The sequence below is a fragment of the Phycodurus eques genome, chromosome 14 (genome assembly GCF_024500275.1).
Source record: "Phycodurus eques isolate BA_2022a chromosome 14, UOR_Pequ_1.1, whole genome shotgun sequence".
NCBI lineage: Eukaryota > Metazoa > Chordata > Actinopteri > Syngnathiformes > Syngnathidae > Phycodurus > Phycodurus eques.
This window is the reverse complement of record NC_084538.1, coordinates 18028780-18052625: the sequence shown is the minus strand read 5'-3', so window position 1 is coordinate 18052625 and position 23846 is coordinate 18028780. Positions and strand designations below refer to the sequence as shown.

At 41.0% G+C, this 23846-nt stretch overlaps 1 protein-coding gene across 3 annotated transcripts in view; it reads right to left on the bottom strand.

Moving 5' to 3' along the window:
- daam2 (dishevelled associated activator of morphogenesis 2) overlaps positions 1–23846 on the bottom strand; it is a 108523-nt gene that overhangs the window by 57040 nt on the left and 27637 nt on the right. For 2 of the 3 annotated variants that reach the window (XM_061695957.1, XM_061695959.1), the window contains exons 2-3: positions 6454–6728; positions 122–211 (exon numbers count right to left, since the gene is read on the bottom strand). In XM_061695957.1, coding sequence (XP_061551941.1) covers positions 122–211; positions 6454–6621 — 258 coding nt within the window. In that variant the 5' untranslated portion in view covers positions 6622–6728. Of the gene's footprint in view, positions 1–121; positions 212–6453; positions 6729–22516; positions 22790–23846 lie in introns of those variants that run through there. The other variant, XM_061695958.1, reaches the window with a different exon arrangement.

Below are 23846 nucleotides of genomic sequence, written 5' to 3'. Positions count from 1 at the left end.
CCTGTGTGGCTGAGCTGATTTAAAACTGGACAGAGAGGTATTGTGGGAGTAGGCAGCCATTCTACTACGGTTGAACAACTAGACAGACATTCTAGACCAAAAAAAAGACCATTGAACTTACCTTTTTTTTACTGCAGTAGATCTGCCATTTCTTTTCATCCGGCAAAGCGAACATGGCCTCTCTATTCTTATCAGTCAAATCCAACTCATCCTGCAACAAGGGAGGCATTAATTTTAAACCATTGTACAAACCTATAATATAATACATAACACAATTTTATTGACAAATTCTGGTATATCCATATATAGAGTAAATGCACACAAGCAGTTATGAGACAGAAATCATGCCAATCGGATAACACTGAATGTAGGACAACCTATTATTTATTTTAGCAACAGCTGTGGGTTTATGGATGCATTGAATTGGCAGGGTTACATTTGATTGTCCAATTTTTCCACTGTCAAACTGGGAACCGGTGTTTCCAGACCACAGAAAAATATTTACATTCACCCTGTTTCTCTACTCAATTCTTCAGCAGTGTACAAGGAACCTCCTGCTCTTTTTGAAATGCATGAGCCCAGGAAATTAGTCTGTTTGAGAGAAAAGGTAAAGTTTCGAGAGCGGCTAGATTGCTAAATCTGGAGCAGGGGACAGAACAAGAAATGCCTTTATGGACAAAGAGGAAGGCGATGAATAAAACAAAACCGATAGACAACAAAAACAGAGGCTATGATGAGATGCTTTAGAACTAGGGCTTTGTGCTCAAGCTTGAAACTAATCTCATCATAATGGTTTTGATACCATGACGTCAACCAGATGTACTGCGACCCCCAAGCTCCCCCAGAGTGAAGATGGCTAACAGTGCCAGGGTTAGGAGGGGGGCTTTTTTTATTATTATTTTTGTTTAATCCATTGAGCTGGACGGGTGGGCGAGGTGCACACTGAGAGCTTGACACGTTAAAGAGTGACATCATCTCTTATCCAGTGTTTTCAATACCGGAACCAATTATAGTGAGTTTTGAATAACATAAAAAGGAACAAGCTGAATGGTGTGAACTTGAAGGACATGTAATACAGACAGAAACCACAAAGGAGCTTTAGAATCACAGGTCCAAGCATTCTTCATCTCAATGGCATCATTTCACTGACTCACTGTGACTCAAACCCTGAGCTAGTCCCCTCAGGGTCTGTACCCTCCACAATAAAGGGTAAAAGCACAGGTCCTCCCTCCCCCTAATATTTACTGATTTGAATTGAAACCAAATCCACTCCCCACGTCCTCCGGCTAAGAAATCTAGTCTGAGAAGTCAGCTTGTCTCTGGCCTGTCGCCTCTTTGCCGGGTCAAAGCCCTGCTGTCCAAGCTGCAGTTATTTAGAAGACCTGATACTGGGAGCTTCTGGGGAAATCCATGAGAATAAGACCCTTGGATTTGAACCATATGGGAGGTGAGCCCAACAGTTGATCTCTCAGCTACTTCACTCTGCCCGACACTATGTCTTAGGCCTCTCAATTTAACATCCGATATGGAAGAGACATACTGCACGTGAGAGGAGGGTGTATGCAATGAAAACCAGGATTCAAGTATCTGCGGAATGCAGGATTCTACAGTTTAGGGGATGTTTATGTTTACTTAAGGGTTTTACATAACACTTAAATGACTGAGTGGTTTAAATTGCAGAGTAGCAAGAGGAGGAAAACAGAAGGGAAGCAGCAGGGCAAGCTGCAATGGCTTATGCATCTTCAAAACACAAATCATATTTTTCAGTGAGTTATTAGTCCCTTTAACACACAAAATTGTTACCTCACTGTCAAGTTTTTCTGTGTATTTCTCTGTGAAAAAATGGACAAAGATGACAAATTTAAATGTTACATTTTAATGTCGTTGAAAGCGATCACTTTGTTGACACTGCCATTACAGAATGCTATTAGTAGAGGACACACACACACAAGTTGTGTTGGACTTCATCTGAATTAAGAGAACGTAGGTGATGTGGAAATTGGGTGAATGAAGGAATTATGTCAAAACAGCCAAAATATTTTTTTTACCCCATTATGCAACATTCGAACCTTTTCTTCTATGTCCACAACATGCTCTAATAGCAGATCTGCATCACACGACCTTTTCCCTTGCAGTCCTCTCGTATTCTAAATTCCAAACAAAACCAAATAACTTTGCACCTTGGCTATGCTGAACCTTCTCTAGATGTGCCCCTGTACATCTTTGCCAACACACTCCAGTTGGGAATTATTATAAACCAAAGCTAATATTGTTACACCTGCTGCTCAAAAGGGGAAAATAAATACCTTAGGCTATTGAGAACATACTTTCATATTTTCAACAGCCTACCGAGTAATATTACAAAATAAAATGGGTGTCACGGTGGTCATGAGTGCAGCAGACTGACAGACAGGCCTTATCATTCAATTTCCTGTTTCACAAGACCAATGGGCTTCTCAAATGTGCTGAATAATAATGAATACTGGGACAATATTTTAAAAAGTGAGGTAAAGTCCGGAGAGCAAATGGGGACTCGTGGCTGAGATGTGGATAGGTGTACTTTGGGGTCATTGGCTTCATGATAGGGAGTACTTTGATGATGCTGGATTAATCAAGACTCATGCATTATACGCTGCTGTAACAAAGGAGATAAAAAGGAGGAATAAAATTACTTTCACCATATAAACGACTAAAACCAATATTTAACTGTCATGAATTCAGCAAAATAGTGATGCTGTACAATGCACCGTAAAGCCATAGCAGATTAAAAATGAATGTTTCAAGGCTAATTATATTCTATATTCTATATGGCCACACAAGTGATGGCAGGCAGATGATGGAGGATATTTGTTAAATATTGGTCTGGTCTATATTTTCCTCTCTTTCTTCTGCTCACATTTTTATTTATTTTTTTCCTGAAAAGTATTGGTTGAATTCCAAATTGTGCTCAACTTTAGAGGTTCATCAAGCTGCTGCTTAGTTCCATGTCAAAGTACATTGTCACCCTGGACGTCCACAAATTAAACATCTGCTACTCTGGTGTGATTTGCATGTCTGTATTTACATGCAGGGTCTCTCAAAAGAAATGGCAATTTAATTATATGCCAACCTTTCCACAGTAAACCTAGTGTCTTCATTGCCATCAGCTGCAACTTGTTAATGCCAGCGTAGCTGTTCCTAATAACCTTACACTTGGTTGTCATTTCGGCAAATTATAATACTATTTTAGCTTACCAAAATGCCAACAGTAAGAAAATGCCCTGGTTTAATTATGATATGCTACAGGTAAAATAGAAATAATATTTGAGGTGAATTATTGTTGCTGATATGCCTGTGATTGTTTAAGACCTCTCAAACCTCACTCATGGCCTCAGTCAATATGGTTGAAAGAGAATGAGGGGCACAGGAGGAGGATCATCAGATAATTTGAAGACCCATGTTGAAGTGTCCTTGAGCCTCGGCCATGAGTTTGTGAATGAATGAATGTGTGTGTGTGTGTGTGTGTGTGTGTGTGTGTGTGTGTGTCCATGCGTGTGTGCGCGTGGTAGAGGTTGTATTGACTAGAAAATGAATAAATTGCATAATTACAGTTTCTTTACTATTCCATCTCAAGAGTTGAGTGGAAAAGTGAACATTTCTCAAGTGCCTCCTGATTTGGATTATTCTGTCAGTCAGTCTGAAATGATTATAGTGTGTAGGTAGCAGCAGTGGCCTAGTGTTTTGAATTTAGCTTGAGAGCTTGATAGTGGACCTGGTATGGAACTCGGAATATTTATTAGAGAGCCATAAAAATGCTCAATTATCTGGAGAACTAATACGTGTTCAGAGTCCTGACTTTGATATATCTCCATTTGTGTGTGTGTGTGTGGACGAAGGATGATGATGATTTTTCACTGGGAAGATATTAATTGGGGTCACCAGGATTGTGAATCGGGGAGGAGGGTGACATTCGGTCCGTGCGGGGTCCTCCCGGTGGCGTCGTGGCGCCTCGGTGGGGCCGGCGGACCGCCCTGGGTGTGGGACGTTATTTAAATTTTATAATACTAAGAAACCACAGCGGCAGTTTAAAAACTCCACTGTGACACAGTAAATATGTTCTGGCATAAAAGGGATACAGAGCCTCCATTCTGCTTGACCTAACAGCCGAACAGGACAAAAACACAAAACACGCTCAATGCAATGTCTTCCTATTTTATTATGATAGTGAAATGTCATTTTTTTCATTGGTGCTTTATAGATTATTATTTTGACAGGACAACTCCAGCCCTCTCTTTGCACTGGTAATGTGAGCTGAGCATGCATTGTGCTGTCCCTGGACCCAGTGGAAGATGCAGTTATAGATGCGAGAACTGTGGAGGTGGTTTACTCCCACAGTTGGCCCAGATCTGTCGCTCCCACTCCAGAGGCTCCAATTCAGTCTTATTCACCTCCTCAAGAGTCTTTCATAGCAATAATCCCCTTCTGCTGTTGCCAAGGAAACATGCTGTTATGGGTCTTAATTTCGCCCCATGTTGCATAGCACGTTTCTTGTGTTACAAATATTATTGTCAAAACCATGTGACAAGTCAATCTATATTCTGGCTGTACAGGTTGTTAGACAAGTAGTCAAATATGTCAGCATGTTGGAGACAGCTGGATAAAAAAAGCAGATGGGAAGGCCAATTATTTGGCAAGATTACCATTGTCAGGGAGAAACATTTTGTGTTTTGGTCATCCAGTCAAAGCAAACATGAATCAAGCTGTCACAGTGAGTGATCATCTAACAGGAACATAACTTTTCCACCCTCACATCTCTCTTGCATAAAAAATCAGAACCTTTAACTGCTACATCCAATGCTGTGATGTTTCTCAAAAGCAAAACAGGGACATGACCTGAACAATTAACATCTGAGCTTGTGAAAAACAAAGTACCCATCCAACCATCTCAAGAATAATCTATTCACAATATGTGGAAGAGACTTGATCCAATGAGATGGGAGGAGGCCAAATCTTCTTTTGCTCACGGGTCAAAAAGTTGCAAGAGGTTCTGAAATCAAGGAAGGATCCAGCTGTTTTGATGGCTTTTCCTCTCAGGCATCTACAGTATGTCAGGCTCATCAACAGAAGCTGAATATATGAAATTTACTCCAAAATAAGCAGCAGATCCCAAAGTCCTTGTGACTTGAGAACGTGCTCCCATAGACTGAACATGCCAGCAATACCTCTCTCTCTCTGTCAAATGTTACTGTCTTTCACAAATATTTAGAGTATGGATGAACAGATAGAGCGGCACGGTGGGCGACAGGTTAGAGCGTCTGCCTCACAGTTCTGAGGACTGGGGTTCAATCCCCGGCCACGCCTGTGTGGAGTTTGCATGTTCTCCCCGTGCCTGCGTGGGTTTTCTCCGGGCACTCCGGTTTCCTCCCACATCCCAAAAACATGCATGCTAGGTTAATTGACGACTCTAAATTGCCCGTAGGTGTGAATGTGAGTGCGAATGGTTGTTTGTTTCTATGTGCCCTGCGATTGGCTGGCAACCAGTTCAGGGTGTACCCCGCCTCCTGCCAGATGATAGCTGGGATAGGCTCCAGGACGCCCGCAAGAGGAGAAGCGGCTCACAAAATGGATGGATGGATGAACAGATGTAAGACAAAGGAATAACCTGAACATCTAAAAATGCAGCAATGCAGACACTTCCACAGAGAATCACTGTTTGGAAGAATCAGTTATTTTGAATTATTTTGTTATGTAAAAGGAATTTCTCTCTCCTCAGCTTGTCCTGAATTGATCTGGACAGCTGCAGTAATATATCCTGTTGGTGATTAAGTTTAGCATTCTAAGACAAAGACTTGAGAGTGCCAGAAGCACTCCCGTTGCCAGGATGCTGAAAACATCTGGAAACGGGGATAGTGGAAGTGGGAAAATAAATGAAGCGCTAAGATGAAAGTAGGTAGAACAGAGACTCAAAGAAAGAAAGAGTAAAGCCTTCTTTCCCCCAAACCAGTTTGCATAGGCGCGAAAATCAACAGCAGACTTCAACACATTCAGCTATGTCCTGATCCCTGAGCACACCCATTAATGCTGGCAAGTCGTTGTACATCAAAAAACTTCATATGGACTCAGGATGGGATGTTGGCGATGCTGGCTGCGTGGTATATAGAAGAGAGGATGAGCTTTTGGATTTGTGCAATGGGGTAATGTGATGTAGCTTCATCCAACCATCAAGACCACGCTGCCCTAGACTTGATTATTTTTACTTCCCAAGCCAGTTTGAAAAGGATAATGAGCAACATGCTGCTCAACATTGAAAAACAATGTTGATAATGTCCTAATTATAGCTCACTTGTTACATCAATACTTACTTACTAACTCGACATCCAGTACATCTTGGAAATCAGTGTTATATCCACTCCAAAACTATTAAGGGTGATTATCATCATGTTAAAGTACTGAAATATGTAGCTAGACACTTACCACCAGCTCGGAGAACCGAGCATGCAGCTCTTCGGCGGGTGGCATGGGGGCACTGAATTCCAGTAGCTGCAAGGGCACACTGTCCTTTAGGTTAATCTCTGGCGGTTCACTGCTGCCGAAGCAGCACAGGAACCCCAGGCCCGCCCTTGTCCTCTTCCTTGGGGGCATGGTGGCTTCGGTAACACACGTGGCAGTGGTGGACTCAGAGCCAAAATATTTAGGAAGGGACCAGGGGGGTAATGACGAGGACAAGACTGCTATCTAGGGGGCATGATCTGAAAGAAAGACGAGAGAGATCATTCAAAACAGGTCCTACAAAAATTAGAGCTAAGGCAATTCATGACATAGCACAAGAAGACCAAACCTGTTTTGCCAATTCAGGGACTAGGTTAGCTTAATTTAACAAATGTGTCATTTTGGTAGTTTTGGATTCTGTATACAAAAACATCTTGAAATGGCTACCAGGGTGAAGGGTTCCATATAAATTCTGAAAACAGAAGTGTGTGAAGTGGGGACAGTCACATGTATGGTATGTTAAGTTTCCAGTTTTGATCATACATGAGTATAGTATGTTACAGCCAAAACAACAATGGTGGATACTGTTGTATCATTTGTTCTTTGCTCATTTTGAGCCTCTCCACCATTGTGTACATACATACAGTACTGCAGTTACTGCAGCACTACAGCGTCAAACAGATTCACATTATTTACTCACACCGATCATTATAAACCCATACATACCAGTACATGACATAGAGCATTCAAAACAATTTCAGATTAGACCTGGCAAGATAAGGTGTGTGTGCTATGGGTAAAATCTTTCTTTAGGAATTGACATCACTGACTACTGTCCTGGCATGCAAAATACAGTGTTCAGGCATTTTGCATTTTCACATTCTCAAAAATTCTCAGAGCAAACTATTTGTCTTTGTTTGGCATTTCACGCATAAACCTACCCATCAAAAGAAAATAAATCAAACAACAAAATGATAGCAAAAAGTGATCAGGTTTTGTGTATAAAGGCCTCACTTTAACCACAGACTCAACCAAAGATTAAAGGAGAAACCTTCCAACTGCAGTTTGCCTACCGAGCAAACAGGTCTGCGGATGATGCAGTCAACACGGGGCTGCACTTCATCCTAGAACACCTCGACAGCGCGGGGACCTACGCGAGGATCCTGTTCATGGACTTCAGCTCTGCGTTCAACACCCTCATCCCTGAACTCCTTTCCTCCAAGCTTCTCCAGCTCAGCGTCTCGCCTGCCATCTGCCAGTGGATTTACAGCTTTCTGACGGGCAGGACACAGCAGGTGAGGCCACCTCATCCACACGCAGCATCAGCACTGGGGCACCCCAAAGATGTGTCCTCTCTCCACTACTCTTCTCTCTCTACACAAAAAACTGCATCTCAACGCACCTGGCTGTCAAACTCCTGAAGTTTGCAGATGACACCACTGTCATCGGCCTCATTAAGGACGGTGACAAGTCTGCATAGTAACAGGAAGTGGAGCGGCTGACACAACCTAGAGCTGACACGCTCAAGACTGTCGAGATGATCGTGGACTTCAGGAGGCATCCTTCGCCAGAGCTGCCCCTCACCCTCTCCAACTGCCTTGTGTCAACCGTCGAGACCTTCAAGTTTCTGGGAATTACAGTCTCTCAGGACCTGAAGAGGGCGATCAGCATCAACTCCGTCCTGAAAAAGGCCCACCAGAGGATGTACTTCCTGCGGCTTCCGGGGAAGCACGGCCTGCCACAGGAGCTGTTGAGGCAGTTCTGTACAGCGGTCATCGAATCAGTCCTGTGTTCTTCCATCACAGTCTCGTTTGGTGCTGCTACAAAAAAGGGCAAACTCCGACTGCAACAGACAATCAAAACTGCTGAAAAGATTGTCGGTACCCCCCTACCCACCCTTGAGGACTTGCACGCTGCCAGAACTAAGACAAGAGCGTGCAAAATACTCTTGGACCCTCCACATCCTGGTCACCAGCTCTTCTAGCTCCTTCCCTCAGCTAGGCGCTACCGAACAATGCAAACTAAAACCAGCAGACATTCTAACAACCTCTTCCCTCTTGCCATCAACTTCTTAAACAGCTAACTTACAATTCCATTGCAACATGCCGCCAATTCTTTGTCTTGAGTTTGTTGTCACATTTCTCTCAGGCCAATTATACATTACTCACTGTGGTAGTCTAGCCACGCTGCACTATTTGTGCAAAACTGTTGTTGTTGACCAATACTCGCCACTCATGCCAGAGTAGCATCTGCACCACTTGCACACTGACTGAGGAGTATCTGCAACATTTGCACAATCGGCATTGTCCCAGATTACCGCACTACTACTCACTTAAAACTGCATACATTCCTTGAAGTCTCAGCACCCTTTGCACAATGGTCATTGCACCGGTCTATTGCTATATTAGTCATTCAAACTGCTCTAATTGCTAGAGGAGTATGCATCTTTTGCACAATTGTCACAAAAAAAATAAATGTACCGGCATTACCTGATTACTAGCAACCTTTTATTGTTTTTCTCAATGTGTTTATGTCTCAAAAGTATTCTCTGTCAATTGACTGACTGTTGTCGTACTGGAGTGGCTCTAACTACCGGAGACCAATTCTTTGTATGTTTTTTGGACATACTTGGCAAAATAAAGATGATTCTGATTCTGATTTAAATCGAACTAGCAAAGTGCAAGATAACTCCAGCCTTCCAAATATGTTTCATTCCCTTCAGTTTATCTAGAAACATGGCAAAGATCGGTGCATAGTGACAACAAAGAGCAAGAACCGTGGATGATATGAGTCTCTTTTCAGTTAGAATTCAACAAAGATTGCTCTTGTCTGTGAGGTACAATCGTGCCTCGCCAGTGTGTCTGTGAGTCGTTGTTCGGACACGGAGCTGCCCTACCAGTGCCCTTTCACTTTTCAATAGAGCAGACAGTGTGTGTGAGTGTGCGCGTGTACAGTCGTGACTGAAAACACTACACTAGGAGTCAAACAATGAATAGAACACATTAACCCGAGAGGATTTCCTCAATGCTATAGAAAGGATATGGGTGGCCACTGTATAAAGGAATAATGCAAAGTGTACACTATATTATGGCCCTTAAGAAATCACACGCACAACAACATGTTACACCCACTGCATTTCACAACTTGCAAGAGTTTACCACATTTGTGACTGAAAGGACTTCCAGCCTCTTACGTAATGCTATTGCTATTAAAAGTAAATCTAGCAGAAATGTTTGGCCAAGAGGTTCTATTTGGCAGTTATAACTACAAACTGAAAGGAGGTTGTCCGTACAGTTTGAACCCACAAAAAAAAAAAAAATTATTAAGCTCACATTTGATGTATTTTCTAATGTTTGTGCTCAAGTTTCACTTATATCTGTTTTTGTTTCTAGATTATTCCTGTTACTTGAATCTAAACAAGAAAGCACTATCTTCACGTTTACTGAGCACGACTCCTCGCTATTTCTCTCTCTCTCTCTCTCTCTCTCTCTCTCTCTCTCTCTCTCTCTCTCTCTCTCTCTCATATTCGCTGAGCGGCGGCGTCCTCATTTCGGTGACTAAAAATAGCTGGGTGGTAAAATTTTTATCAACACGCTAGGCCTTCAACATTAGTTTCATGGGGAAATCAAGGGAAAAGAAAAACCCATATTTGAAATGTGGCCTTTTAACATTGCTCATTTGCTTTATCTGCTTCCTTGTATCGGACGTGTGTAAAAAAAAGTGGACATCGAAGATCATTAGGCCAACAAACAACAATGACCATTATTTTAACTTAAGAAAGTGCTGACTTTGGTTGGATCGTAGTTCCAACTTTACAAAGTACTTGGTTGTCCACATATTCTTTAATTACGGAATATACTGCATGTAAACCATGAAAAAAAAATCCCAGGAGTGTTTTTTTTACAAGCAGCCTACAACAATAAAAAAGTGCCCCCTTGTTAACAGAAAAAACATACCAACCGATACCACTTAAATTTTTTTACATTCACCTTTGTAAGGGTGTATGGGGTTGTCACCAAATCTTGTGCGTCTGCGCGTCTGTTTGTTTTCACTCGCCCACTGAGCCCCATGTGCAGTCAGTCCCACTCAACACTCGTCCTGTTTTCAGCCCGGGCAAAGTAGGCCGGGGACGAACACAGTATATACACAGTAGACGGTATATACAACAGCCTACATACATAAACGGGAATATAATATGCTGTTACAATGTACAATGAGATCTAAGGAAGCATACACACTGATGCCTTTGTCATTGTCCAGTGGAATAGTCATCCAAGGGCACCAAGTGACCAGATGCACTGACATACAGTTGCAATAAAGTTTGTAAACTCTTTGGAATTACTTGGATTTCCGCAAAAAAAATATTTTGATGGTGGTGTGATGTGCCTTTTTTGCCTCCCGACAGGACACTGTGTGTTCCTTCCACACAACCCAACTTTGGTTTCACCTGTCCACAGATTGCCAGTAGCGCTGTGGAAAACCTAGGTCGTTGTTTTAAACAAACTTTGTTCAAACCTGTGGCAATGTATTTTTTTAGGGGTTTTTTGGGACAGAAGTGGCTTCCTCTCCAGTGCCCTCCAATGATGTCCATTCTTGTTTATAATGTTTTACACTTTGTAGATTTTTCAACATAGGTGCGCCAGAGATTTAACGGACACTCTAGGATTTTTCTTCAACTCATTGAGCATTCTCTGCTGTGCTCTTCAAAGCTAGAATCCACAACTATTTTTTGTTACCAAAAAAAGGTCATTTTCACCCAAGCCACTACAAGAGTACATGACAGAATGTTGATTAAGCCTATCAAGCCTATCAGCTTCTGACACATCTTGCTATATTTTTCATTATTATTTAGTGACTATCCTATACATTCCCGTGCTAGATCACTTGGTGGCACTCTAAAATGGCATAGCAGCAATGATGTATTTTACCTAAGAATGGGCAGGACCATATATGAACAGGGCGCAAGTCGACTGAGCCATAGAGAACCGTGAAAGCATATGGGGTTGGAAGGAGGAGGAGGCGGCCAGACAAACATTTAGCCTACTTCAAATCGAAGCGACTAAGGCTTTGTTGTAATGCTGAATTCCAGCGTTAGGAGGCGCCAGAAATCACAGATTACAGTTTTAAGTCATCTTTACAGTGGCAACAATGCTGAACTTTCTCCATTCACTGACAGTTTGTCTTAACATGTACTGATGAATATCAAAGCCTTTAGAGATACTTTTAAGACTCTCTCCAGATTTCACGCAAGTTAACAATTCTGAATTGTAGGTATTCTGAGAGCTTTTTTTATGGGGAACGCTTTTTGAGAACAGAAAACTCAAAACTGGTGTGTGTTGTGTGTGTGTGTGTGTTTTATAGTGCAGGGCAGCTTTAACCAACACCTCCAATCTCACCCCATTGACTGAACTCCAGGTTGGTTGACTCCTGACTAACTCTTGGAGGAATCATTACCGTGCAGGTTCACACACTTATTTCACCCTGTGAATGGTGGGTCCAATAAAAACATAAAAATGTTTGTGTGGTATTAGTTTACGCATACTACTTTAGCTGTGTGAAACATAAGGATAAATGTCTAAGTGCAATACAAAAATGTCTACCGTGCAATATAATCCTCTATCGTTTAGATTGTTATTTTAGATTTCCCTCACTGCTATTGAAGAATCCTGTAGTCTCTTTCCCTCGCTTAGTTATATGCTTACGCTGAGTGGGAGAGTCCACCACTGCCCTGCTACCGCAAATACGCTAATTTACTGGCAGCCGAAGTGATAGGCTGACCCAGCTGCAGGGAGTGGAGGTGCAAGCTATCCTGCAATTCACATTAGTTGTTGCAGCTAGGTGCGTTTTTCATCAACGCACGAGCCAAGTAAGGGTTGGTTATCGCTGGCTGGGGCACCTGTTTCAGAGGGTTGTGTGGTATTCATCAGAAGCAGTCTTGTATTTCTTTTTTATTCACTTTATTTACAGCCATTTATCCACACGGGTACTTCTTCGTCTCTTATCCAAATCTTTTATCTACATACTCGTTTTACATGGTGTCCCTAGTGTTCAGACCGAGACACCACAGTTAGGTAAACCAAGGCACTTAAAATTTCATCCACATCTCATACTCGCAGAGCACTCAAGAAATTGTGGTTGTCTATTGTTGCGACTTAGATGAAGATCAGACCAAATTATATGACCAATATATGCAGAAATCCAGGTAAGTCCAAAGGGTTCACATATTTTTCTATGTGACATCTTAGGGTACCATTTCATCTCCATTGGCCTCCCGCTCATCTTCCATTATTCCTCTCTTTCAGGAGGAATGAAGTGATTTCCCTCTAAAGCCCCTACCCCTCCACAAGTAAAATCTCTCAGTTTACACTCACCACCTTTTATATCCTCTCCAAGCATTTTTAACCTGTATTCCCTTCCTCATTCCTACTACTCACTTAAAAAATGTGAATAAGGAAAACCTTTAGAGCTTGGCGCAAGGACAAGAACAAGGAGAAAATATTAAAATAAGCTAGTTGGCCCAATGAGTAAAAAGAAAACTCATTCTTGGCAGAAACAGCGACTGTCATGGAGCACACCTCATGATACGGTAAACTCAATGGCATTGAAAAGGTTGGTATAAACCAGAACTAAATTAAAACATGTGCTCCCAAACCATGACGGGCACCTTGTGATTCTGCTGAGAAATGCTGAGCAGATGTGCAGGCGAATAGCAAAAATCACAAATCTTGGGAAAAATAGGCCTCTTAGGTTGCTCTTGGGTCACACAGACTTTATGCATGACAATACGTGAGACGCTAGCCATGAAACCTTGGCAGATGGGCTAAGAGGTTAAGAATGGTGCCTGCCACCATGGGGACATGGCTCACTCTAAGGCTGCGGTACCACTGAGCAAGGCATCAAAAACTCGAAAACTCACTCCTGTGATGGGTTCAATGCAGAGGACAGAATCATTAATGTGTATAATAAAAAAAAATAAAAAAATAAAAAAATAATGCACGTAAAATTTTTTGAAATCATTACAATAAAGATAGCACAAAAGGAAGGACAAGCCAACCAACAAGGGTTGGTATGACAAGAAGAATAACAGAAGAAGATTAGTGGATATAAGTGGATTCATATTCACAAATGTTTTTGTGACCAATAATGTTAAGTAAAACGTTTGAGGTCAATCAAGGCCTATAATATTCTTTGCATTGCAGCTTCGAAATTAGAAACAATGTTTCGACAGAGAGAGGTAAAATGTTAAAACAAAACATTGTCTATACGCCAATCAAAACAATTTGTTGTACAAAATGTTACTTAAAAATGGACAGTAAAGGTTTTAAGATAGTTTCACCACAGAAAAGATTATTTCCGTTATTTATAATTGTAAAAATTGTTTCCACCTCTGAACAAATCAGGTCGACCAAGCACACTGAAAACCATTGTGTACAACGTTAGTGGTTATACTATATTTAAAGTTAATTACAATCCCCAGATTACCAAACAGTGTAATCAATATGATAGCGTATTAAATAATGTAGAACTTCAAGGACATTTTAATGACTCAGCCTTGGCCGCTCAAAAAAAAAAAAAAATAAATAAAGGTATTTGGAGCCGTCAAATTCTCTGCTGCTCGTCATGACAGACATCAAATTCTGCAAACACACATGCACACAAAACTCCTGTGGAAAACCACAGAAGCACTTTGATGAACTCCTTGCTCATGTTGCATGGTGCGCCTACAGCCATACAGTCAAATTTTCACACATTCAAAAATCACACACCGACTTAAGAGTCTCAGATGTGAGCGCATTTTGCAAACTCACACACTATGAGCCCTGAAACAGAGACAAGCCTGCCGGCAACTCTGAGTCTTGGTCTGGAATGCAGCCAAGCATAGCGAGAGAGACAGACAGTGATGTCAGAAAGGTGATGGAAAGAGGGAGCGAGCTTTAAAGGGAGATACTGCTGCCACTTCTCATTCAACCCACTAACTCTGGTCACTTGTGCCTGGAAGTAGGTCAGTGGAGGAGGAGGGAGCAGCACTGACGAGTGTGCGTTCGTGTGTGCGCGTGTGTTTCTGCAACTGAGTGCCTGGATGATTTTGTTTCCTCTCTCCAACATCCGTCACATCATACTTTTAGAAGTAAAAACAATGATATGTACAGTAGAGTACATCAAAAGCTCCTGGTTGTGCCTTGACTCCTGATTGGAAACATGAAAAATATGCTTGTCAAAAATTGGCTGGAACCAGTAGGGGTAATGTTGATTTAATAACAATAACTTGCGTAACCTACGTAAAGAAGGAATCATTAATGCCCGTCATAACAGGTGACCATAATCCTCTCTACTGTAAAGTTAGATTCTTATTAGCTCCAGAGTTTCATGGAACTAGAGTCAATTTCTGCAAGGTAGAAATGATGGCCATCTCAAGTGTGTGAATATCAGTTGTATTAATGCAGCATACTGTGCATCTGGAAAAAATACACAGTGCTTAATTTTTTTCCTTATTCCAAAATGGAATACGTTAATCCACCCCCCCCCCCCAAAAAAAATAAAATAAATAAAAAAATACACAATTTCACTTTTTTGATGCACCTTCAGCACAAATTACAACCTTAAGTATGTTTTAATATGATACCACAAGCATGGCACATCCATTTTTGCAGCCATCAGGTTGGCTGGGGAGTGAGAGAATTTGGTCTCCCATTGTCTGAGTCCTTCAGGAGCCTTTAGGCAAACTCCCTCCAGCCAAGCTGCCATGTGCTTTTTACTACGGATTAGCTTCCGTCTCGCCACTCTACCATACAGGCCTGATTAGCGGATTTCTATAGGTCCGGTTGTCATTTTGAAAGGTTCCCCTTTTTCCAAAGAGGAACACTGGTGCTCTGACAGAGTGACAACCGGGTTCCCGTCACCTCCCTGACTCGCTCAGTTTCGACGGGAAGCCAGCTCTTGAAGAGTCCTGCTGGTTCCAAAAATATACAGATGATGGAGGGCATTGTGCTGATTGGGACCATAAAGCTGCATAATATTTTTTATGCCTTGCGAAGACCTCTGCTTCGAGTCAATGATGCCTCTGAGGCCTACAAACAATTCATCTGACTTCATGCTTGGTTTGTGCTCTAACACGGTCAGACCTTATAATGATACAGGTGTGAGCCTTTTCAATGTCCAATCAGCTATTTATCTTTACCGCAGGCGGACACAAATTCAACTGTGGAATCATCTGTAGGACAATAAGTGGAAACAGGATGCACCTGAGCTCAAGTTTGTTCTTCATGGCAAAGTCTTGAATATTTATTTACCTGCATTTTTGTTAGGGTTTTTTATTATTTTTTAATACATTTTCATTATAGAGTGTTATGTGTGGAATTTTTAGGAAATTTTAATCAGTGTTGGAATAAGGCTTCAAATAAAATTTGGGCAAAGTGAAGTGCTGTGAATACTTTCTAGAGCAGTGATTCTCGACCAGTGTCCATGACCGCTGTTCATGTGTGCCGTGGGAAATTATAAAATTTTACTTAATTGCTCCAAAAAATTATTTAGAAGAAATTATGTATCTTTGTTTATCTATTTATGCCAGTAAGGCATAGTGACAGACAGAACAAATAAATGGTCTTCTATTAGATGGCAGGAAGTACATACATACAGTAATTGATGTATTCACTTTTTGTGACATTTTTGTTTGTTGGTGTGCCGTGAGATTTTTCAATTGTAAAATATGTGCCTTGGCTCCATGAAGGTTGGAATCACTGTTCTAGAGGCGCTGCACATGGCCGGCATAACTAAATTGCATGAATTTAGGTGTGCAAAATCTACAAATGATGGATAGATGTAAGCAGATGAGAAATCAACAACTGCATATTTATGTACCTGCACACTTGCCTTCATGGCACTGGGTCACACGTTTGTTCAACCTGCTATTGTATTGGCAAATAAAAAGAAGACAGGGGAAAAGAGGAAAACGTACTCATACTCATTAATTTGTCACAAAGCCAAAACATCCAAATGTGTTTACCTGGAATAATGCGAGCAATGCTCACTGGATGCGGGTGCCCCAGACATGCCCTCCCCAAAATTCCCTTCCTTGTGTCAGCTCGTCTGTCCCATGACTAATGGACCAAGCCTCAATTCTTGATCCCCTTACAAAGGAATTGACTCCAAGCTAAATCACCTTAGACATTGAGAACTCATTCTCTCAGGGAGACCCATGCCCCACCCACCGCTACTGATTCGGGGCACTAGGGAAACTACATTAGTTTAACACTACTTTGGTCAGAGGTCATATTGTATTAAGATCAGTAATGTTAATAGAGCATACATGGCGACCACAAATAAGATGCATGAATTTTGTTTTGTTTTCTTTTTAAGTGTTCATAAATTACTTAAATGTATGATGGTGATGATGTGATTGACAAAAGACAAGCTTCACCATTGAGCAGAAGAATGTAAACATACAAAATGAGACGGGAGTGGGTGTACACAAAGTCCTGAGGCATGACATCACCAAACTATTTTGGTACAGATCTCAGTGGTAAGCAGGAGAAATGACCAGAGCTGACAGCGGAGGAACTGACATTATTTCAAAGTACATTTACATGCAATGCATTCCTGTGCTCATTCTGAAAGCACACATTCGGCTCAGGAGTTTATGCTGGAAGCCTGAGGATTTCATGAAAATCTACTCAGCTAGTGGCTTTCCCACATGGGCCAGGACAATTGGAGTGAGGATTTGGTTTGGACAACTCAATCATTCATTCATTCGTCAAGTCAGTATTATCTTTTCTATCCAGTTAGAGATCATTTCTAGATATGAGAAACAAAGGGAACCATTTAAAAAAACAGAGAGGAATCTTTTTTTTTTTTTTTTTTTTTTTTTTTTTTTTTTTTTAAATCAGCACAAAAGGCAGCAACAACAGAAAGATAGCATGTTGTGTCATCTACAAACTTACTGACACCGAAACTATCACACACAATACAGTACTGTGACAAGACTACAAATCCAACACTTTGCGAGAGTTTGTGGTGATTTCAGAGTTGTCTTTGCCAATGTTGTGCCTACGTGCATCTTCCAGGAAGGTACCAAGGATCGGAAATCCACCCTTTCCTTACTCCACCCGCCTCTCTGCCACACTATGTAACCACCCTAATTGCTGTGCCTCTTTCAATTGTTTCCTCTTTGCAATCAGATAAGGGAAGCCAGTAGATGAGACAGCTGAAAACCTTTTCAGCTGTTGGTCTGGGAGCCATGTCCTCCAAGTGTCACCAGGATATAAGGGTAAAGTAGGGGTTAATTTATGTCTCTTGAGTTTCAATATACACATACAAACCCAAAAGGGGTATTAAGACTCCAGTGTGACCGTAACTTTTAAGGAGGCAAAATGGCAGGTGGCATTAAAAAAATAAAATAAAATACAACAATGTAGTGTATTTGGGGGTACCAACCGAGTCACAAGCCATTGTACCCCTAAAGGTATAATACAGTATTTTTTTCACAAGTATACAGTTCTAGAACTATATAACCATAACATATGTAAAACTAAAAGTATTAATATTTTGTTCCCTTGTGCAAACATTAGCAGACACTAAAACACAGTGGTCTCCTCCTTTGCCAATGTCACACGCTTACATGCTTAATATCCGGGATTTGCTTTTAACGTCAGATCCGAAGCCATTTTACTGTCTGTCTGTTTCACAGACAACTTTTCTTTGAGGTCTTGTTGGCTTCCTTCCAGCCTACATGGAAATAAACAAGCACTGCTGGTTTTAACAGAGAGGCACAGTAACCCACCTTACCCAAAAAAAATTAAAAATAAAAATAAAAAAATAAAAATATGCCAATACCAAACTACTAGAAAAAGAGGAGGGTGGATATACTGAATGTTACCAATCCTGCAGAGATTTCTTTAATAGCAGTTTCATTTTGTTTGATTCATTTAAAAAAAAAAAAAAAAGAAAAAAAAAAAAAAGTAATTTCCTGCTGTGTGGTGTTGTCATGAACACATAGACCACATCAAGTAACAAAGGTTTGTGGCATTGCGCATTTAGATGTTTTGCTTTGAACTGCTGAAAACAGTAATACGACCCTTAGATTGAACAGTTTCAGTTTGAAGAACCTGATTAAAGGTAAGTCTTTAATAGCTGTAACGAATATCGTCGACTCCCCAAACAGGACTAAGCTTCCTTAAAAGGACACAGGGCACATATGGACGAACAACCCCTTAAATTTTTCAATCTGTTATATTGCAGCCATTTGTTCATTTTTTTTCTCATTAATGTACACACAGCACCCCATACTGACAGAAAAAAACTGAATTGTTGAAATTTTTGCAGATTAATAAAGAAAAACTGAAATATCACAAAGCCATAAGTATTTAGACCCTTTGCTCAGTATTTAGTAGAAGCACCCTTTTGAGCTAATACAGCCATGAGTCTTTTTGGGAATGATGCAAAAAAAGTTTTTCACACCTGGATGGCTGTGTGATATCAGTTTTTATTTTTTAATCAATCTGCAAAAATGTTAACAATTCAGTTTTTTTTCTGTCAATATGGGGTGCTGTGTGTACATTAATGTAGAAAAAAACATGAACTTAAATGATTTTTGCAATTGGCTGCAATATAAAAAAAAGAGGGAACATTTTAAGGGGGTCTGAATACTTTCCGTACCCACTGTAAATAGAATATCTGAGCTGCCTCTCAAGCTTAAAAGGATGCTGGGTGTCCAACAGTCCAAAGGTTCTTTAAACATAGCATTAAGTTAGTGCACGCTGCAAAATGACAAATTATCAATTTTCTTGTCCAAATTGTCCATTTTCTTGTGCTCTACAAAATGTCATAAAACGAAGACTAGTGTACTCTACATTCATGAAGCTATTAATATTGCTTGTGTGGGGTCAACAGGTGCAACATGGAGGATAAGAGGCTTCTGGGTAATGTCTGGAATGCTCTACTAGGACAGTTATAGGAACACAAATAGGGGTAAGCCCTATGTGGGGAGGGCAGTTTTTTTAAATAGCTTGAAGTAATGCAAGACTGAATTGAGGCACTGTAAAGAGGAGATATGCTTACACATCATAAGCCCCAGAAAGTGTGTGTGTCACTGGCACAATGGTGCCAGTCAAATCTGGGGACTTCCCATGAAGGTCAGAGGTCAAAGCATCATTTAATCCAGTATCTAAGAGTTAGGTTCTGCAGCATCTTTAAGCACTTTATGTTGAATACAACATGATGGTAACTTGTCCAAATGATCAGATAATAATATATGATCATATTATGATCAATATGATCATATTATCATATAATATGATCGTATTATCATATAATATGATAATATTTAAGCAACTTTTCAAACATAGTGCCACTTTTTTCGCTGTCCTTATGAAAAGGCCGTTAAGTTGCCAGTCAGCAGCAGGATTGACGCAATAAAGGGTCTCACAGTAGCTAAGTGACTGTCCCTCACTCTCCCACTAATCCTGAGAGAGCACTTCATACATCAATAATGCTCAATAAAATATGAAAGGAACCAAGAGTGCTGACAGCAGCAGGGCACGCAGCAGAGTATGTATGCAATATGTCAGTCCTCAACTTTCATCAATACCTTTCCAACATGTTAAATCTTTTAGTGGTCGTCACTGTGCTTACACACACACACACACACACACATGAATGGAGAATAAACACATGATTAAATGTCGATTTTTCCTTGTTGATAAAGCAAAAATACAACAAGGACAAGACATAAGACCTTGCAATTGTGACAGTTATACTTGTTTAATCTAACAAATTATTGTAAAAAAAAATCTATTAAAGACTTATGATTCTCATTCGTATTATTTCGCCTGTCACAAATGCCAGGCTCTCGTAAAAGCAGTAGTAAAAGTAGTAAACTTGGAAAGAAAAAAATCTGAGGTGTCTGTATGGAATGTTTTCCATCCATAAAATATCAGACATAGGAAAGCCTTACAAAGGGCATCCATAACCAATTTCAGATGTGGAAATTTGGAGTGCTGATGCATAAACTTTCATCAATGTGCATTTAACACACGCAAAGGATTTACAGCTAAGATGAAAGCCTGACTGGGACAGGCAAAACTTCCACATTGGAAATTGAGCTTTAAAACCTCTTAAAATGGGAAACCCCGGAAATCGGGATCGAGTGTTTATGTTGGTACAACTTTCATTGTGTATTTGAGTAGCCTTGGGAAACATAGAAGGCGTTAACATGGAATTAAAAGCAGGATTCAAAGCAAGAGCAGATTTTTACAAGTTCAACTGTTTTTTTTTGTTTTGTTTTTTTTAAACCCGTCCTGTTCAGCTGCATTGACCTGCAGAATGGTGGATGGATCTGTATCGCTTTGTGCTGGAACAGTTTTGCTGTGCAACAGGGGAGTTTGAAATACTCCTTCTGCTGATTATTCTTATTAGTGATCCCAGCACAAGTAATTAAAGTCTAGAGCGCTTCTATCAAACCTATTAGTGAATGAACACCATATCATATGCATGTTAGTCCCGAGCCTGACCAAAGCGCCCCGATCAGTCCCAAAGGGAGGGGCATGGGCACCGAACCACCGCAACAAGACCATACCGCGCAAAGGAGGCCCCCACGACGCGCAGCACCCGACGAGCCCCAGCCCACACCGCACGGAGCCCCAGCGAAGCCAACCTCCAGTCAACTGGGTGAGTGAAACCACCAAAACACATCCATGAAAACACAGAGATAGCAAACAAGGCAAACGGCCGGCCGCACCCCCGCACCGAATGTCCTCAGCGCCCACTCCAGTCCCCAAACCAACACAAGCGCCGACAACAGGGGGGGGAAAAGAAAAAGAAACGCCGCAACAACCCCACATCACAACGAACCGGGACAAAATCCTCACAGTTCCGACTATGTTCTGTGAATGATACTCGGTTGAATTTGGTAGTTTCTGGGAGGAGAGAGACACAGCATATATGGTATGACTGACAACGAAGGGGGGTAGACTGAAATTGATCCCACAAATGAAGGTAATTTGACTTAATTTCCTGAATTGACTATGGAAAAAAAATATCATTATTGTTTAAATATTCACTCATGAGATGGTTAGAATCTCTCTCTTGAGCAGATTTATTTAATTTATCCAGGTAAGGCAATTGAAAATAGAATCTCATTTGCAATGTTGACCTGGCTGCACAGTAGAGTAAAATAAAGTAAAAAGTAAATGTGAATAAATTATAAAATGATGTAATGTAAAACTAATGTACATAATAATGCTGGCCGGAAGAGTTGAGCCAAGGTCTTCGTGGATGCACCTTGATATTTCTTTCATTCTTTTCCAATTTAGGCAGCAAACTAAATCATCAGCGACTCTGCTGGTGGTTGCAGCTACATCTGCCTCACAGTTCTGAGGACCCGGGTTCAAATCCGGCCTCCCTTCTGTGGTGTTTGCATGTTCTCCCCGTCCCTGCGTGGGTTTTTTCTGAGTACTCCGGTTAACTCCCACATTCCAAAACCCTGCATTGTAGGTTGATTAAATACTCTAAATTGCCCATATGTGTGAATGTGAGTGCAGATGTTTGTTTGTTTACATGTGCCCTGCGATTGTTTGGTGACCAGTTTAGGGTGTACCCAGCCTCTCACCCAGAGTTAGCTGGGATAGGCTCCAGCCCAGCTAAAAGTGGAAGTCTCTTATCCATATAAAAGCTTTATGCCTCCATACAAAGCCCCACAAGTAGGTAAATGCAGACATGCTGTCAACACCTCTGGAGAGAGAGTGCAACATTACGACCAGTGTTTCACTACCCTATAGTTGCTGCAGTTTATGACCTCCAGGCTACACTTACCTCCAGCACAGCAACATAAAAAGAAGGATTATTATTATTTGAATGGGATTCTTGGAATTGCTAAATGTATCAAAAGTCAATTTTTCTAGCTGGAATGATGAGTGAGACACAGTTGAAAGGGAAATTGAGTTTTGACTCATCTGTTTGCGTCTGCAGTCCCCTACTGAGTGAACAGCACGGTGATTAGTCACAATGACCATCTGAGTTTTGAAGTATCAATATCAAGATTAAGTATCTGACTCACCCGCTTCAAATGCTGAGAGATGGATCACTCCTGTGTCACATTGACTCAAGGAGAAAACAAATCAAGGCTAATAGATTTTACAATACTGCTGGGCAGTAATCCATTATTGTTCCATTTTTGTCTTTTGTAGCTTTCTATCAAATTTCCAAGGCATTTCTATGTCCTACAATCTCTTTTAGCCAAGACTCCTGTGTTACGTCTGCTTTCCCTCTCTGGACTTCTGAGCTTAGATATGGGTTGCAGCTGACATAGCTTTGTGCTGTACTGTTGACATTGTCCCTGCTTCTTCTCTGACCCACCCCCTTTATAGCTCCCTCTCTCAATCATCATTTCCCATCTTTGGTATTGTATCCCTTTTACAGCATCCATTTTAATATGAATATGCTGTTACTGAAATTAATTTCTATTACATAAATCTAGCTCTGAATTTAACCAATTTTATAGTGCCCACAGAAAGTGCACACCACTAGTGACGCAATAAATTTACTAATGGCACTACTTGTATTGTAATGCAAATGAAAGTTAAATTGTCCTATTACCTTTTATCCCTTAAAAAGTGGGAGGCATATTTACAAACTGTTTTAATTCTGACACAGTTAACCTAATTTGGATGTAAATACCCTCAAATTAAAGCTTAAAGTCTGCAGTTAATGCGCATCTTGTTTGTTTCATTTCAAATCCATTGTGGTGGTATTTAGAGCCTAAAAGATAACAATTGTGACGATGTCCCAATATTTATGGACCTGATTGGATGTGCATGTGTGGGTCTGTGGTGAGAGTCCAAGATAAAAACAGGAAATGACCCTTTGGCGCCCATGGCCTGCCATACACCTATACCCACAATTCCAGCTCCACCCCTCACATTCCCTTAGTAAGCAGCCTGCGGTTGGTGGGAGATATCACAACGCCCAAAGGAAACCCCTTTTCCTGGCGTGACATTTCAACGCAGGCACGTGCTCAAAAGCACACGCGCCAACATAAGCACATCCATTTCATTAGGAAGAACCTATCACCTAGAGAAGAAGATGATTCCCTGAAGTCCAATAAGAGAAGAGAGTTAAACTCCTGACTGTACATATTGCTGCAGGCCACACGCAATGAGGGGTCAGCTGCAGCGCGGCATCCTAGTGACACAGTATCTTACTGTGATAATGGAGTTCACCAAGACCACAACATGTGACACTCTCCTGGCACTGGCCAGGCACGATCTAGGTTACTTCAGGTTATCAAACAAAACGTTGTCATTGTTGTGAGGAAACAGGTCATCCCGAAATCAAATATTTCATCACCTCGTCTCCTTTATCAAAGCATCTGGAGGAATATTGTCATG